Below are 17,446 nucleotides of genomic sequence, written 5' to 3' on the forward strand. Positions count from 1 at the left end.
GCAATGGTTCGTGTACGCTCGAAAACCGTTCGCGTCCGCGCGGAAAGACGTTGCACGCCTAAGGTAAAAAGCTTGTAAATACACGCCGACCACGTGTACGAAGACGTGTAACGGACGTTTTAAGATGTAGGGCGTGCAGATTTATAAAACGCCGGGGACCCGGCTACCGGCGGGACCGAGCGATGAACAGAGAAAGCGGGTGTGACTACAAGCATACAGGGAAGAAATTTATCGCAGGGTAAACGATGCTTTCTTCGTAACCGCGATCATGTTCGAGCTAAAGATATCGCTAAACACCGCGTGCAACGGTACTTTAAATGCCTGAATCGTTTAACCCGGAGATTTTAATTACCCGTGTGCGTTCGTGTCTCCGATTCTAGAACAAGCTCGATCCCATCTTTTCCCATATTATGTCGATCGCGATACGAGACGCGGTTAAAAAAGAAATTTATATCATTGGAATATCGAAATTTATCCCTCTGCACTCCGAGAGTCTTTATTATCAATTGCAATTTTGTGATGTGACACCTAAAAATATCTATAATTTAAATTTTAGTCGTGTATTTCTTAAATATTTTGAGATATCAGAAACGAAACTTGAATCGAACCATGGTACATACGTACTATGTTATATTATTGTCAAGATTCCAAAACTGGTTAAGGAAGGAGTTTTTAAAGTTTTTCTTACTTTTTTCGTTAAGAATTAAAAGTTCTATTGTGCTAGAGTTTTAGGAACGCAAAGAAAAACTCTCAAACTATACGAAAATATTTCTTTAATAAAGGTAATACTAAATGGACTAAAAAAATATTTTCGTATAATTTAAACTAGTCTAGTACAATGAAACATTTAATTCTTTGCGAAAGAAATAAAACAAAAACCTTTAAACGCTATTAGCTATGGCTACCGCAAAACCCAGATTCGAATCCGATCGAAAATTTAAGTAAATTACAAACCTCTATTTTAATTATTCATTTAAATTAATGGAAAAGTATGAAAGAATTTATCAGTAGAAAATTTCTTTCTTCTCGAAAGTTGGATTTTCCAAGCCATAAGGAAACAAACCGTGGAAACTAAAGAAAATATCGTAATTCGTATGCGCGGTGTTTCCCGGAGTGTTAACGCCCATATCCATACGCTGACTTTGGACAAGATAAGTAAGTCACGTTTCGGTCGACCCGACAGAATCGGTTATTCGACTCCGTTCGAATCGAGCCGGAGGTTGCACCGTCCAGGAAGACGATCGAAGGAAAAAATCCAAGGGAGGATTACTCTCGCCTGTTCGAATCGTTAGGCGTCCGTTTCTAATTGGCGCTAAATAATGATTTTTTCCCCCGCGAAGCCCGCCAATTCTACTGTCCACGAGTATTCTTCGAACAGACCCATTACTGTACGACAATATTCGCACTGGCAATCAGCACGTCGGTGCGAGAGCACAACGGTTCCGTTTGCAGGGCCTTCATTATGCACAGCGTCGACGACGTCGTCGACGTCTTCTCCGGGACCGCTAACGAGGAGAAGACGCGTCTCTGACCGGGACAGTAACGTGTACGGGACGTGTTCCTTGCGACACTGTGCCAGACACCACCACCTATCGTCGACTAAATAACAACTGGTAATAAACGAATCGTCTAGGCTCCACGATCTAAACACCCACGCGTTCAACAACGAAAACGACAAAATGGATTTTTTTAAACTGACTCTAAGGTTTCAATTGTACTTTGACGAGGTCAGTTTTCAAACTAATAAATTATTTTTAGGAAAATATGAAATAAAAAGGATTGAGAAAACCTCCAGACGTTAACACGTTAACGATGGGTGATTTCAATGATATAGAATCCCTTCGACACGCGTATACTAAAAATGTGATAAGTATTTTAGTAATTACTATATTTTATTGAAATTTTCAGGAGTTATATGTAGATAATGTTAGAATTTTTTTCTCGTGTTATCGGAGAAATTACTAGAAAAACACGCACGCTTGTCGTAAAATTAGAATGCTCCCGTTGGTATTGCGTTAACAGGAAAAATCAATCACTTCGTAACAAGATTAATAAATTAGGTACGAAGGGACATGAAACGAGCATGACAAACAACGAGAAAAGTATATTTGTTTTGTACGCACATAATATGTCCGATGTTTGAATTCAATAATCGAAATGAATCGATACGGACCCGAGGCAATAAACGGGACGAGTCGAATCGTATGAAAGCATCGTAAAGCCGGAACCCGTCTGCGCAAACAGATGACTGATTGTCCGCGAAATAGCTGTACCTTCCGGCGGAACTAATGCTTCCGTGAATCCGAGCCGTGATCGTTTAATTGCTTGTTGCGCTAAACCAAACAAGGCCTCCGGGGCTTCTGCGATTCGCCACGAGGGAATGAGTCGAGAGAAGCTGCGGAGGCCTATCGGTTTATTGAGCTCTTCTGGCTCTCGTTACCCTTCGGTGGAAATAGTTGCGGATCGCCATAAGCTCGCCTTCTCACGAGAACGAGTCAAACCTTCTCGTAGGTATTCGCAAATAACACGTTCCGCAGGGCCTCGAAGGTTCTGCAAACATTGGCGCGTACCGCTCTCTTATTCTCTTCCGTACTCCTGCGTTTCCTTTAAATCTGTCCTTATCAAAAACAATTTCTAGCCTTGGAAACGTTCGTATAGTCTATTAATCGATTGTCGTGAAAATAAAAAATGTTGTTAGATTTAATTATCCTATAATAACAGAGAGCAAACAATGCAGTAAGCACTCTCATAAAGTTTCGTTTAACGTTTCTATAAGTATAAGAAAATATTAGCCTACGTAATCGACCACTACCGATCGGTAAAGTGTTAAAATAAATTCTAAATTTCGCGCGACCACCAACGATAAGAGCAACGATAAAGCCAGTGGCGTCCATAAAGTGGCGCGGCGCGTTCAATCGGGACCGATGTCGCATCGCATCGGCGGCATCCGCTGACAAACAGGTCGAAGATAATTAGAGCAGCTTATTGCTAGGCGAAAGAAGTGGAAGGAGAAGGTGAGCGTTTGCGGCCGGAGGGAGCCCCGGCCACCGTCGGAGACAAGTGGTGGAAACGAATATTGTTCGCGGACGAGGTGTACGGAGAAAGAACGTGGCGGAGAGAAAGAACGGCAGACGTCCGCACTTGAATCTATGCGGATGTCTGGAGGGAGGGTAAAAGACAGGGAGAGGGAGACGAACCGAAACGAGGAACAAAGTCGGAGAACAACCCGACGCGAGAGACGGAGGCTACGTGCGCGGAGAAGGGACGAAGAGGGCATCACGTCGACGTACGGCTGAAAAGAGAGAGGAGTGGAAGTGCAAGAGAACCGATTACCCGCGGCGGGAGCCGAGGGGTCCACGAGGGGCCAGGATACTCGGCGCATGCGCGGCAGGCGTGGGAAAGCGCGCTCACGTTCAGACGGTGTCCCCCCTCCCCTCTTTCTCTTTCGCTCCGTTCGCCCAGCCCTTCTCCGCTCGTGCTCTCTCGCTTCTTCTTCACGGTGGATCGTGCGCCCTCTGTCGCTCTTGGGCCCCACTCGTCTCTCTCTCACTCCCTCGCGAGGCGACTGGGCGAGAATCGCCGATCACGGCCGACTGCGCACGATCCAAGGCCCCGCGGGCATGAAGTTAGTTATTCGTTCAGGGGTGCTCAATATCTGGGTGATCGACAATGCAAATAGGGAGAGGATGTCGTTGGCGAAATAGCCCGGTGCGTGCACGTACGTACGTCGCAATGATCCGATTGTTCGTTGCGTTTAGCCACGATTCTAAACTTCCACCGGAGAAATAGACAGACCGAGGTAATTGGCAAGTAAATTAGACACGATGATGTGTATCGTTCCACCATTAATGCGCGGCGAATGGGAAAAAACCGGCGAGTACACACAGTAGCCGATGAACGCCGGCGATAGCTGACGTCGTGTACCCGCGACAAGCCGCGAGTAAATCGTGCACGCGCAAACGCGGGCAACGGAGATGCCCCTAGAGCGCGCGATCGTCGCAGCGGGGCGTTTGCGAGGAAAAAGGACGGCGAAAAAAAAAGAAGACGGGTATTTTGACAGCACGCGGCAACCTTCGTCATCCTCCGTCGATCGCGTCGCGTTTCCACGGGGCCCTCGTTCTCGCCGGAACAAAGGCCCTCCGCGCGCGTTCTGACTCGGCGATTTATCTTCGCCCACGACGGAATGTATCTCTAATTTCTCGCGCGCGCGGGCGGGCGGGCGGTTCGATCGAATTTTTCCCGCGCGAATTCAAAGTCGAGACGATAAAGGATACAGTTGCAGTACGCGGGCATGGTCTATCTAAATCATTCGATGTAACGCGCGTCGGACAGATAACTTCGCAGAACGAACGTAGAACATTTCCCGACGGAACAGATGGCAATGATTGCTGCTAATGGTACCCATCAATTCGCGGCGTGCTCGAGCACTTAGAAGCCGCTGCATGTACACATGGAAGGAACCACGGTAAGATTCGTGACATTGAAATACGACAGAAGTGTGCAATTCTGTTTTAATTTCTCGTGGGAAGGCGTGGAGGGAACTTGACAACTGTGTTCCTTCTATATTTACAAACAAGAATCGGAGAGCCCTTAATTTCTCGTGGGAAAGCGACGAGGAACTCGACGACTCGGATCTTTTTAAAGATGCAACGCGCGGAAATTACCTAATTCCTGGGTCTTGTCGCGTCCTATACTTAATTTCGAACGAAATTCTTTCGAGATGCTTCCCCCCAACAGCGACGTACATAAATCACAGAGGCACGAAATACAATTAGTTTCCTGTCTACGGTGATCTTGCTGACCACACCCCTCCGGACAAGGGTAAAACATTCCGCGAACAATAATTGTAATACGAGTTTGCACGACCCGAATATCTTGTCCTTGCATACGAACGACCGCGACCCTCCTGTAGCCGTTCGAGATTTAAGCTACTTTTTCAAAGGAACCGTCAAACCGTGCACGATACAGACGCGCACGCCCGTACAATAGCACCCCGTGACTCGAAGGGGATGCGTGCATGTCGTCATCCATCATCCTGCATATGTTGCTCCGTCCGACGAACCCTTCCGCGTGCGATACAGGTCTACAAGGGTGAAAAAAGTTCCGGGGGTTAATGGTCACAGCTGCACAACGACGGAAAAAAAGCTTTCTCGACACTTTCACCAAAAGCTTTCCGTAACCGACTCCGCGGATAGAAAAAAAACAGACCCATTATTTTCGGCACCAAATATAAATATCAATACTGTCGTGCAACGGAAAGGTAAAGAATAGAATTAAAAGCGTAGAATCGTTATAATCCGAATTATTGCATAGTTTGGGAATTGTACAATTAGAAACAAGAGAAAGTAAAGCTCGACTAAAATTAACCCTTTGCACTCCTCTGGCGTCGCTATGGCGATAATAAGCACTCGATTCAAGTTTCATTTATGATAACACAATCTAAATTCAGGAAACCTATGAATAAACTTAAAATTACAGGTAGAAATTTTTGTGGAAAAAGTATATTTTTCTATTTTTAGAAGCCACAAAATTGCATTTGATATTGCTGGTCACGTCAATAAAGACTCTTAAAGTGCAAAGGGTTAAAAGCTACAAAACGTAGAACCGTATTAGATATTTTGGAGATTTTAATGTTAAAGAATTTTACTTGTCAATATTATTTTGATAAAAACAGTTCCTACGGATCGATAGTAGGACGAGGGCAAAATACCGAAATGGAGAAACAATATTATTTTTCTGTACGAGCGAACCCTTCCTCTGTCGAGAGTTGGTTGGATACAAAATCTATACGGGTCACGTGCCGGCACACGTGACCTGTCCACGCGCGATGCATTCGAACGCACGCGTAAGCGCATCCACGCAACATGTAACTGTGCAAGTGCATATTCTACGGTCGCAAGTAGATCTATGCGTGCGCAACGCCGCGGGGACGCTCGTGTATCTTTTACGGTACGTATAAATACATAAGTGTACGCGCGCGAACGTGATCGTACGGGGGATGATTTCCGGTCTATTGTGCAGGATCCTTCATCCGTTAGCGGCAGCTTTAACTCACCATATTGTCAAGTGGCACTGGCCAAATTTGTTATTGTATTGGATTATGGTCATTTTATGCGGAGGCTTCGGCGAGCGATGAAATATGTACCCCACTATTATCCAGATATTCTTTACGAGCGTTCAGGATCCTATGAATTTTTAAGTGCAACGAAAAACTCCATTATCCGCGTATCCATCATCTGCACTCGCGTAAAAATAAAATATTATTGTTATTGACTGTGTTGTAATTTTAATTTAATATTTTATTTTTATTATCCTATCCCGAACGAATCAAATTTTAGTTCTTGGACCCGTGTTTAGATAATCGATTTATACCGATCTTTAGACATCTTTATAAATATCTCCTTATTTTCTTCCTTCGTAATAGATAAATTATCTCGGCAATTCATTTGACACTTCATTCCTCTTTCGTGACTGGAGTCTCTACAATGAAGGATTTTTTTCGTAATGTCCTTAAAAGCAATCTTTAACGTCCATTTCCTCGTAGACAGCTATAGATTTAACACGCGCATTGAAAAATTAACAGCTTACTGTTATTAGTATCCATCAAATTATACGCGCACGGGATTGCCTCGTGGAAGCTTGTAACGTGAAATTAGAATTTTTCATATTCGCAAGGAGATGAATTAGTCCTCGCGCGAGGCTACTTCGTAGGTGGTGGTTGAAAAGATAAGAGGATGATCAAAGAGATGAAATAAGAGTAAATATAAGTGGTCACCAACGCATAGCATCATTATCTCCGACGAGCAATTAAATCTAATATCTTAAAAGTCGATTTCCGTATCGTTCTCGACGCGCGTCATCAAAATCAGACGTTTCAACTAACAATTAGATATTTACAGACACAGGAAGAAAACCTACTATTATACGAAAGATATCTTTTGTTCGGACTAGAAATGCAGATCTCAATTATTATTATTTCCCAACCGTTGCAATGGAACTCCATTTCCAAGAGGCACAGGCTTAATAATGGAACAACGGATGATCTTATATGGAATCTTGTTCACACGATACGATTTTTTAACCGATTCGAGTCGCTTGGTTCGCAAGAAAATTTATTCCATAGCGAGGGAAGGTTTCGAGAAATTGGACAACGATGACAATAACGTTCGCGTTATTTTCTCAGTAAAACGACAGAATCGTGAAAACTGTAAAGGTTCGACGACTTTCATTTTACATCCGTTCATTGCAAAACAAAATAAGGCAACACCTGTGCAGGAAACGATAATACACTTTTAACGGTCCGAATCAAAATGTAGAAAACGACTCGATGCTAAAAAAAATTCATAAACAAGACTGATATTCCAGAAATAAAAAAGAAGGTATAGTTTGATGTTTTCACGGTTGTATAGTTTACGGTGGTAAGGCTGTAAATAATCGTAAAGGACGACGAAACGTTGGGATATTTCTCCGATCGAGGGGACGTGTTTTTCCACCGGGTACTACCGATTCCCCAAATTTTTCGAAACCGCCACCATTTGCATAACCGTGGGCAGGGCAAGGAAGAGGGTCACGGTGAATCAACCGGAGGTGTCGAGCTGACTGATACAAAAGTGAAACCTACGAGGGTTCGAGATAAAGGTAATTTAGATGCGTCGCTGGGTCACGACTGGCGACTATTACAGCTATTACCGGATCCCGGCCCATCTCGTTCCATCTCATTCCGTACCATCCCACGCCATTCTGTTGGTATTACGTTCTATCGATGCGAGTCCGAGCGTCATTTCGCGCGATCGAATCGTGCGGTCAATCGCGATCGGAGACACATCGATTCCCCCTTCGATAAAAAAGAAAAAAGACAATTATTGGCAAACTGATCCCGCTACGTTAACCTACTTTTACCTTCGAGTCAAGCTCCGTCTATTGTTTAAATGTAACAGTTGCGAGACGCGAGCGTACAAGACGATCCCAAACGCAAACTCTTTCGTGCGATTATTTTCGAAACGTTTTTTTATTATTTATTACGCTGTAACCTCCTACGGGATTATTAGCACAAGTTTACATAGAGAAAAAAAAAATTTACAAAAATAAGTACATGAGACGGTGAACTTAGTTGCTACTTATACAATACGTAGAACGAAATTTACAAATGAAGATCATATTTCTTAAGGAATTTAAATATAACCATCATAGGAGGTATAAGTGGTCGAAAAAGGAAAGCATCAATCGTGTGCCTTTAGAGCACAGCTGGTTAATCATGTCAGGTCTGCCAGAATCGTATAAAGGACATTGCCATATGATATGATTAAGATCCTGCCCTGGATAATTACATTGGCACCTTGTGTCTGGTGCAAGATTGATTCGGAAAAGTGATATAGCTAGTTGAAAGTGGTTAGAACGTAATCTGTTGGTAAAACAAATAAAATCCCTAGGAAGGACTTTTTGGGTGAACCAAGGAGTTGTAGAATCGAATTTTCGAAACGTTATAGAGGTAAATATTTCGGAGAATCTTGAGAAACTAAAATTTTTAGAATTATCGTTATTGATGTCTGACCTCGAATATCGAAAGTCACCGATCGCGTTAAAAAAATCGCCTTATACAGGGTGTTCGACCACCCCTGGGAAAAATTTTAATAGAGGATTCTTGAGGCCAAAATAAGATGAAAATCAAGAATACCAATTTGTTGATGGAGGCTTCGTTAAAAAGTTATTAACAATTAAATTAAAAAATTTCAAATCGTTCTGGAAAAATTATTTTCGGTTGCGGGGGTCAATTATAATCATTTTTGGTGAATACACATACTTCCGAAATCCTATCCTCTTTCGAGAAAAAAATTCGTGTAAGTGCTGAAAGTTTTGGATGAAAAAAAAGACTTTCGAATCGTCTTGGAAAAATTATTTTTAGTTGCAGGGGTCAATTGCAAGCATTTTTGGTCAACAGACATACCCCCGAAATCCTACTCAGTTTCGAGAAAAAAATTCCTAAACGAAAATATAATCTATGGCCAGAAAGGTACCCCGAAAATTTCGTGCAAACCTTTAGAACATCATAACTCCTGAACGGATTGGACGATTTTAATGTTTAAAAAAGCAAACTACGCGTATTTTGATGGAGAATATGTACAAATCGCAAAAATATTCGAAAAGTTGGTCCTTGATCCTGCAAAATGAGAAAAACCCCATAAAAATGGTCCAATTTTCAAACAGCCATAACTCCTAGAATTGTGAATATATTTCAATGAAACTTTTTTCTGAAGTAGAGCTCATGGGTACCTACAAAAAAGTGTTAGACAACTTTTCTGTAGGGCGTCAAACAAAATTACTAAAAATGAAAAAGTAATTTTTAAGAAAAATTGACAGGGGGTAGGTGCCTAAAATTTTCGACGAAAAAAAAAAATTTCAAATCGTTCTGGAAAAATTATTTTCGGTTACAGGGGTCAATTACAATTATTTTTGGTGAATAGACATACCCCCGAAATCCTACCCACTTTCTAGAAAAAAATTCGAAACGTGTGAAATTTTTCGTCGGAAAAAAAAATTTTCAAATCGTTTTGGAAAAATTATTTTCGGTTGCGGGGGTCAATTACAATCATTTTTGATGAATAGACATACCCCCGAAATCCTGCGCATTTTCGAGAAAAAAATTCAGTACGGACGGAACTTTAAACGTTAATAACTGTTTAACGAAGCCTCCAGCAACAAATTGGTATTCTTGATTTTCGTCTTATTTTGGCCTCAAACATCCCCTATTCAAATTTTTCCCAGGGATGGCCAAACACCCTGTATAACTGCGATACATGCACTAAAGCAGTGTTTCCCAAAGTGGGTTCCATGAAATAATTTTGGGGTTCCGCGAGACAAGTAGTGATATAACATTAAAATAAGATTAGCTGCAATATTTTCATAGAACCGCATTAAAATATTAACAAACTATTATTATTATTATTACATCCTTCGCACTGAACTTGTTGTTTTTTAATTAAAAACATTTCTTTGCAATTTATTACAACATTTAATATAGTTACAACGTTTTATACGAATAAATAAAATGACATCATGATTTTTGTTTTATTTAATATCTATGGTAGTATTCTAGACACTGAAGTTCATGTTAGCATCGGTGTTTTCATTCTAGGTCACGGACTTTGTATTGGAAACGCTATGTACTCGAAAATCACTCAGATGTCAACACCGATGTCAACGCTAATATCTCTGCTTAAAAGTTTAAAAATCCGTAAAAAATTTCTTAAGGGTTCCACAAGAAAAAAAGTTTGGAAAACCCTGCACTAAAGTATCACAGTTATATAAGGTGATTGAACTAACAGTACTCGCGGGGAGGAAGAAAAGATGTTCTTAAAATGGTAGCCAAAAGGCACCTGATAAAGTATACCGAGTCCTTAAACAGACCGTTCGAAAAACCCACCGACTGACGAAGTGGCATTTTTGCATCGAAGCACAATTACGCTGTGGATTTTATCCTGGCCTCGTTGTACCGCGATTCGAATCAGCGGCCGTTGGAAGAAAGCAGAAGACTAATTTTCCAATTATCCTTTGGCGCTCACGTATCGATTACGAGGACGTAGAGCCGGTGCAATCCGTTACAACGTGGTCAAACAAGAAGAATGTGCACCGACATTCACATTGAGGGGATCTTCTACCGTAAACCGCCAAATAATTCGATTTCTTTTTGCATTTTGTGAAGGATATAGTCTTGGAAATGTATATGCAAAAGCATTCATGTTTACTACCTGTAAGAGTGCCTCGTTTCTTGTATTAATCTGCGTTAGGGATACTTGCAACGAAATTAGCTATCGCGTTAGCACGTATACCACGAGTGATAGGACTTCCCATTGAAAAGTTAGAAATTTCTATACTATTCTTTACTAAAAATTGATGTTTACTATCTCCAAGCTTGGGTCGTTTCTTGTATCGATTTGCGTTAAGGATACTTGCAACGAAATCATTATTAAAGTGGCCTTCCACTACCAGCTCTGTACTGCCACTAATTTTCGCTATTTCTCGTTCTAAAAATTTGTAAATATTATTGAAAGGGTGACAAATATATATGAAAGACGTAGATGCTAGAAGTTGCATAGTTTCTTTATAAAAAAAATACCAAAGAAAAAAAAACGCGTTTCGCAATAGAAGACCCCCTTAAGAAAACGCATCGATTATTACTCGATTGAAGAAAATAAATAATAATTTAGATGCTCCTAAATGTGTCTTTGATCTTTTTTGAATGAACACAGTTTTCCTCGTATTTTCTCCGTTTCTCGTTCTTTTCGCGTGGGAGGCGGCGAGGCGTCCGTTTCTCCCGCCTTCGTTTTCTTTCTTCTTCCATCATTAACCCTTTCGATATACCCAGTGTCATTTGCTTCTCTCTGATCGTCGCAACGACGAACAACGACTACGTTTGGAGCAGCTGAACCCGGTCCGCTCGGCGATCGCGTGACACGCACGTCAAACGATGCCTACGCCGTGAAGCGGCAGAGGCCAGGATACGACAACGCGTAATTGCAATAATGAGAATGATGGAATGTATGCACTCACTTGCAATGCAACTCGCCGCGTGGCGATGACACGCACACTCCTCCGTTTTTGCAGGGACTCGGCGAACACGATACAAAACCTGAAACAGTAAAAGAAACGTAACGGATTAATTACAGGTGAACCGATAAATTAAGGCTTTTTGCCGGGCAACCATTCAACGGTAACCTCGGTCGTAGTTCTCCCGAACACCTGCTCCGCGATCGGATGCAAGCGTCCCTTAGCCCACAATTATATAATAATTACTTTAAAAATCGTTTAAAATTTTTTAGTAAATTTCATGGGAATTTTAAGAATAGTAATTCATTTATCAAATTGAATTGTTCTTATCCAATCGTCGTTTTTGCATTTTCTTAACTCCTGGAAGATATACAGAATATTCTATTTAAATTGAGATTGTAAAAAACGACAAAATGTTTCAAACGAAAGTTGTTGAAAACGCCCACGCATTAAAGAACTAGTAGTGTCATTTGACTCCCCACTCGAAGCACTAAAGGACGTGTGTCAATTTATTTTCTTTAAATCATTTGCCTTCGAGATTTTTTACAATCTCAACTTAAATGGGACTCCCTGTATATTATATTAAAATATTCGTTTTAGACAGTCGATCAAAGACACCATTGATAATGATGAACAGATCTTTGTGCAAATAAAATGGGAGCATTGTAGAGTTGTTCCCTAAATACAATAATCCGTATCTTACGTATTTTTTATAGTTTTGCATATTAAGTTCATTCTGCAATTTCCCCCTAAATGCATAAACATCCGTAGTCTAATGACGAATCGAGAGCCTGGTGTAACGATTTCGACCGACTTCTGAGCAACAGGGAAGCAAAGTCAGTTCCCTCTAAACTAATATCTCCTCTCGATAGCAAGATAGAAGGCTCGTTGAAAACGTACTGTTTCCGCTCCGTGGGCGAAACAGTTGAAAAGAAGAGGTGCAACCTGACGGGTTCGTTTATCGTGCCAGCAATTAAAGCCCAGTTAGAGTACACTGGAGGCGGGTTACGGTGAATCCGCAGGGGAACCTTTGACACGCCGTGCAAAGTGAACTTTCGTGTATCCCCCCTTAAAGAATACGGGAGAGATAAGGATAGAACGAGGGACAGAAAATGGAGGCACCTTTAAGGGAGTGAAAATATCGGAGACCCTTACCCGCTTCGGGTGTAAACGCGACCGAACCAGAGGTGGGGATCGGCGAAACTACCCGCGCACATCCTGCTCGACCATTGCCGGAACTCTGCCTTGAATAATTTCACACGAGTCCAACGCCTGCACGTGCGTCACTTGCACGTGCAAGACAGAGAAAAACAACAGACCTTTACTAATATAAAACCATTTGTTTTGCTCCTCGTTCCTCATTCCTCCGTTATAATCTTTCGCTATTTTATTAACTTAATAAAGGTCTATTGAGTAGCTGTATTATTTGTGCCATTAATCGTTTCTCTCTTTATTTTCTCTTTTTAGATAGCCGATTTTAAAGATCAGTAAATTATAAGAATTTCTAACAGGAGGCAATTTATTCAATTTATTTAATACCTACAACTCACATGGATTAGTATGTTATCATTCAGAAAATGGAAGATCTAGTTAATCTGAGAGACTATAAAACTGTTGTTACAGGGAAACATCAACTTAGAATTTTGAAAATATTAATATAATTAAAAATAATTAAGCTCCTTGGTCTTCGGAACAAACAGTTCAATTTTTCCATCATTCTACAATTAACAAAATAAACTAGTACTCCATTTGACGCAAATAATGATTCTAATCAAAGTGGATAACAATATACAATTCTGAAGTTAAATCAATAATTTTCACAAACCACAGAATATTAATATGATTAAGAATAATTAAACTCCTTGGTCTTCAGAACAAACAGTTCAATTTTTCCATCATTCTAAAATTAACAAAATAAACTAGTACTCCATCTGTCACAAATAAGGATTTTAACCAAAATGGGTAACAATATACAACTCTGAAGTTGAATCAGAAATTTTCACAGGCCGGAAAATATCCTCCAGAGGAATTAACACAGCAACTCGACAATTAAAGTAGAAGAATATGATATTACATTACAGAGCTTCTTGTTCTACGAAGTGGGGACTCGTGTCACCGCCCAACTTCATATTCAATTGTACATTTTATACCGTTAATGTATTCGCTTTCATCAAGATCCATTAACCGTCGATCCTCGAATAACATTCGTGTTATATCACACATTCGTAGAACGTGCACTTAGGTTGATGTGATCTGTGCATCCTGTAAAGTGTACGGAGCAGCTTAATGCACGTATAAACATGCATACCAGGAACGATACAATAACGTAGCAAATAACTGCTTAACATTGGAGGAGAGGAAAGCTACAAGACCCGGGTTGGTGTACTTGTGTTTTATCAGAGTACTCCAAGCTGAACCCTCCACGTTGTGTGACCCTTGATCTCGTAATCGTACATGTTGCAAGGCCTCTCTTTTATTTTATTAGATACCGCAATGTAGCAGAGATCTGATTGATAATATAATTTATTACGAAACGCGAGGCCATTACATTCGCGTGTAATAAATTCTACAGAACGATAACAATGTTAGACCGCAACCGACCATCCGTTTTGATAGCAGAACTTCCAAGACAAATTGCTATTTGAATAATTATCGCGCAGTATATAATAACACGTATTTTGATTTATATTCGAAAGTCAGAACCATCTAATACAATTACTATTTTAATGTATTCTTTCTTCACGGTGAATCTGCATCTATTAGCGTATTGTAGTGTATGTTGTAACGGTTTCTAATGGAAGACAAGGGTATGTCGATTCGCGTGATGCTTGCAATTAATAACGGCAGGCGCACGAAAAAAAAAAAAGGATGTTAATAGAATAAAGCACGTGACGTAACGACGAGGACTCTTTATGGTGTCGCGTGGGACGCAGAAAGTCGTTCTAACGTTTGTAAATGTCATCTTAATGGCATACATTTCTCGACTTAGACACATCTACACGCAACGCGACACTCGTACACGCGTGTGCACTTTGAATTCACGAGGTTTGTCGTACGATTCGTAGGCAAAAACGCGATTAGAAGCTTTAAAATTTTCGCAATACGCGAGGCTACACAGTTAAAACAAGGAATAACATATTAGCCGCGGATTTAATGTGCCGGCGTGGCTCGTAAATATTAATGCGAGATTATATTATACTTCGCGTATAAGAAAGACAATCTGAACTGTTTAACGATTCAATGACAGTTCTATGATGCTCAAGATGTAGACAGCGAATATTAACATACGATGAATCGCGCATTGTGCTACGCTGTTGAGCAAGCAGGCTCGACGAGTTTCAGTTACAAACGTTTCTAACAGAAAACTAAAGGTATCGTGGTTTGCAAATGTCTCCTTGAACGATTAAACAAACGAGAAGATTTTTATATATCCAACTATTGGAATACGACTACATGAAAATTAAACTCTAGTGCTCTTGTAAGGTATATGCTATATAGGTTCTTAAAAATTAAAAATACTGCTTTTCGATTGTCCAGACTGGAAATAATATTCATTTGCAAGAAAAAACAATTGATGCTGAATGAATTAAAAAATTTCTAAAAATGCTCGGGAACTGGACGGCGGTAGTTTTTATTTTAGCGAGTGATTCCGCGCGCGTAACGTTGAAATATTAAAGTCTGGGATCATTGGCCCATTGGGATCGACGAGACGATTCAATCCGCTGAAAAAGACGAGGGGGTGAATCGAGTCGTCGCACACAATGAAGTCTGACTCCGTTGTCGTCGAGACAACGACGAAGACAGCTGCCAGAACGTAGCAACGTCCGCGACGAGACGGATGAGATCAGTTAAACCAAACTGCCTTCGTGACAAATCCTCCGTTTCCTCTGTCGGTTCGCGACTCCGTTTTACTGTCGTTGACGCAGTTGCGTGTACACTCGCACACGCACGTCCTGTCGCGTACCATCGCCGTAATTTCTATGTAGGACGAGCGGCTTTAGTGCGATTCCTCAGGATTTCCGTCGACTACGTGGGTCCAGACTAGTCGGTAACAAAGCAGTGTTAATCTGAGGTCTCGTGTTCGTTCGACAAATGTCTTCTAACCACGTACAACAGTAGCAAACATTTACAAATCGGAGCAATTTTAACCACGAATGTATCCAAAAGCGATGGGACCCACGACATATTCATTAATTTCAGTGAGGCCAGAAATGTTTCTTCGAAATTTCATGTTTATGTTTAAAACATCATAACTTCTGAACGGATGGGAGGATTTTAATGTTTCAAAAGGCAAACGACGCGTATTTTGGTCAAGAATATGTAGAAATCCTAAGAATATACGGAAAGTTGTTCCTTAACTCCGTAAAGTGAGAAAACCCCCATGAAAGTGACCTAATTTTCAAACGGCCATAACTCCTACAATAGTAAACGTATCTCATTGAAATTTAGTCTGGAAGTAGAGCTCATGGATACCTACAAAAAAGTACTAAACAACATTTCCGAACAGCGCCAAACAAATTTATTAAAATTCAGAAACGAATTTTCAAGAAAAATCAACAGGAGCTAGGTGCCTAAATTTTATGGCGAAAAAAGAAATTGCAAATCACTCTGAAAAAATTATTTTCGACTGCAGGGGTTAATTACAATCATTTTTGGTCAATAGATACACCCCCGAAATCTTACCCACTTTCGAAAAAAAAATTCTTTACCGAAAATATAATTTCAGGCCAGAAATGTCACTCCAAAATTTCGTGCGTATCTTTAAAACGTCATAACTTCCGAACGGATGGAAGGATTTTAATGTTTAAAAAAGCAAACTACGCGCATTTTAGTGTAGAATATGTACAAATCGTAAAAATATTCGAAAAGTTGGTCCTTGACCCCGCAAAATGAGAAAAACCCCATAAAAATGGTCCAATTTTCAAACAGCCATAACTCTTACAATTGTGAATATATTTCAATGAAACTTTTTTCTGAAGTAGAGCTCATGGGTACCTACAAAAAAGTATTACACAACTTTTCTGTAGAGCGTCAAACAAAATTACTAAAAATCAAAAACGAATTTTTAAGAAAAATCGACAGGGGGGTAGGTGCCAAAATTTTTCGACGAAAAAAAAAATTTCAAATCGATCTGGAAAAATTATTTTCGGTTGCGGGGATCAATTACAATTATTTTTGATGAATAGACATACACTCGAAATCTTACACAGTTTCGAGAAAAAAATTCGAATAGGTGGGCAAATTTATGGACAAAATTAAAAATTTCAAATCGTTCTAAAGAAATTATTTTTACTTGCAGGTGTCAATTACAATCATTTTTGGTGAATACACATACTCCCGAAATCCTACACAGTTTCGAGAAAAAAATTCCTTACCGAAAATATAATTTTAGGGCAGAAATGATTCCCCAAAATTTCATGTGTATGTTTAAAAAATCATAACTCCTGAGTGGATTGGACGATTTTAATGTTTCAAAATGCGTTTGCAATAAATACATTTTGCAATAAAACCTCAATAATTAGTATCAAGTTTCAAATGTTTTGTTGATGAACAAGTATCGAAATAAATAAGTTTGATACGAGAAGTTTTGAGTTGTCGATATTTATATACAACTAAAAGTTTCTACGCTGTTGTATAATGATGGTAATTTCAACAATGTACGGAAGCGTACTGAAAATAAGTCCCCAGTAAAATCCAGCGAAACATCAGTTATTAGAGTGTCGTAACCATTCAAGCATTTCCTCCTTCTGGCTGAAAACGAACAACCCCACACTCGCACAATAATCTGCATCGCCTGGTGGAAAAAAAATGGCTTTAATTGTTTCAATTCCAGTGTAAATTACAACGCCAGTAGAAAGCCGCTGCTGAATTACGCCTTCCTTCCTGCTCGTCCGCGAAATTA

The 17,446-nt window shown here is 40.3% G+C and overlaps 1 protein-coding gene across 2 annotated transcripts in view; it reads right to left on the reverse strand.

Moving 5' to 3' along the window:
* N (neurogenic locus Notch protein) overlaps positions 1-17,446 on the reverse strand; it is a 427,418-nt gene that overhangs the window by 357,622 nt on the left and 52,350 nt on the right. For both annotated transcript variants that reach the window (XM_076770843.1, XM_076770842.1), the window contains exon 2: positions 11,548-11,626. In XM_076770843.1, coding sequence (XP_076626958.1) covers positions 11,548-11,626 — 79 coding nt within the window. The remainder of the gene's footprint in view (positions 1-11,547; positions 11,627-17,446) is intronic.

Source organism: Colletes latitarsis, chromosome 8, assembly GCF_051014445.1.
Source record: "Colletes latitarsis isolate SP2378_abdomen chromosome 8, iyColLati1, whole genome shotgun sequence".
Taxonomy (NCBI): Eukaryota; Metazoa; Arthropoda; class Insecta; order Hymenoptera; family Colletidae; genus Colletes; species Colletes latitarsis.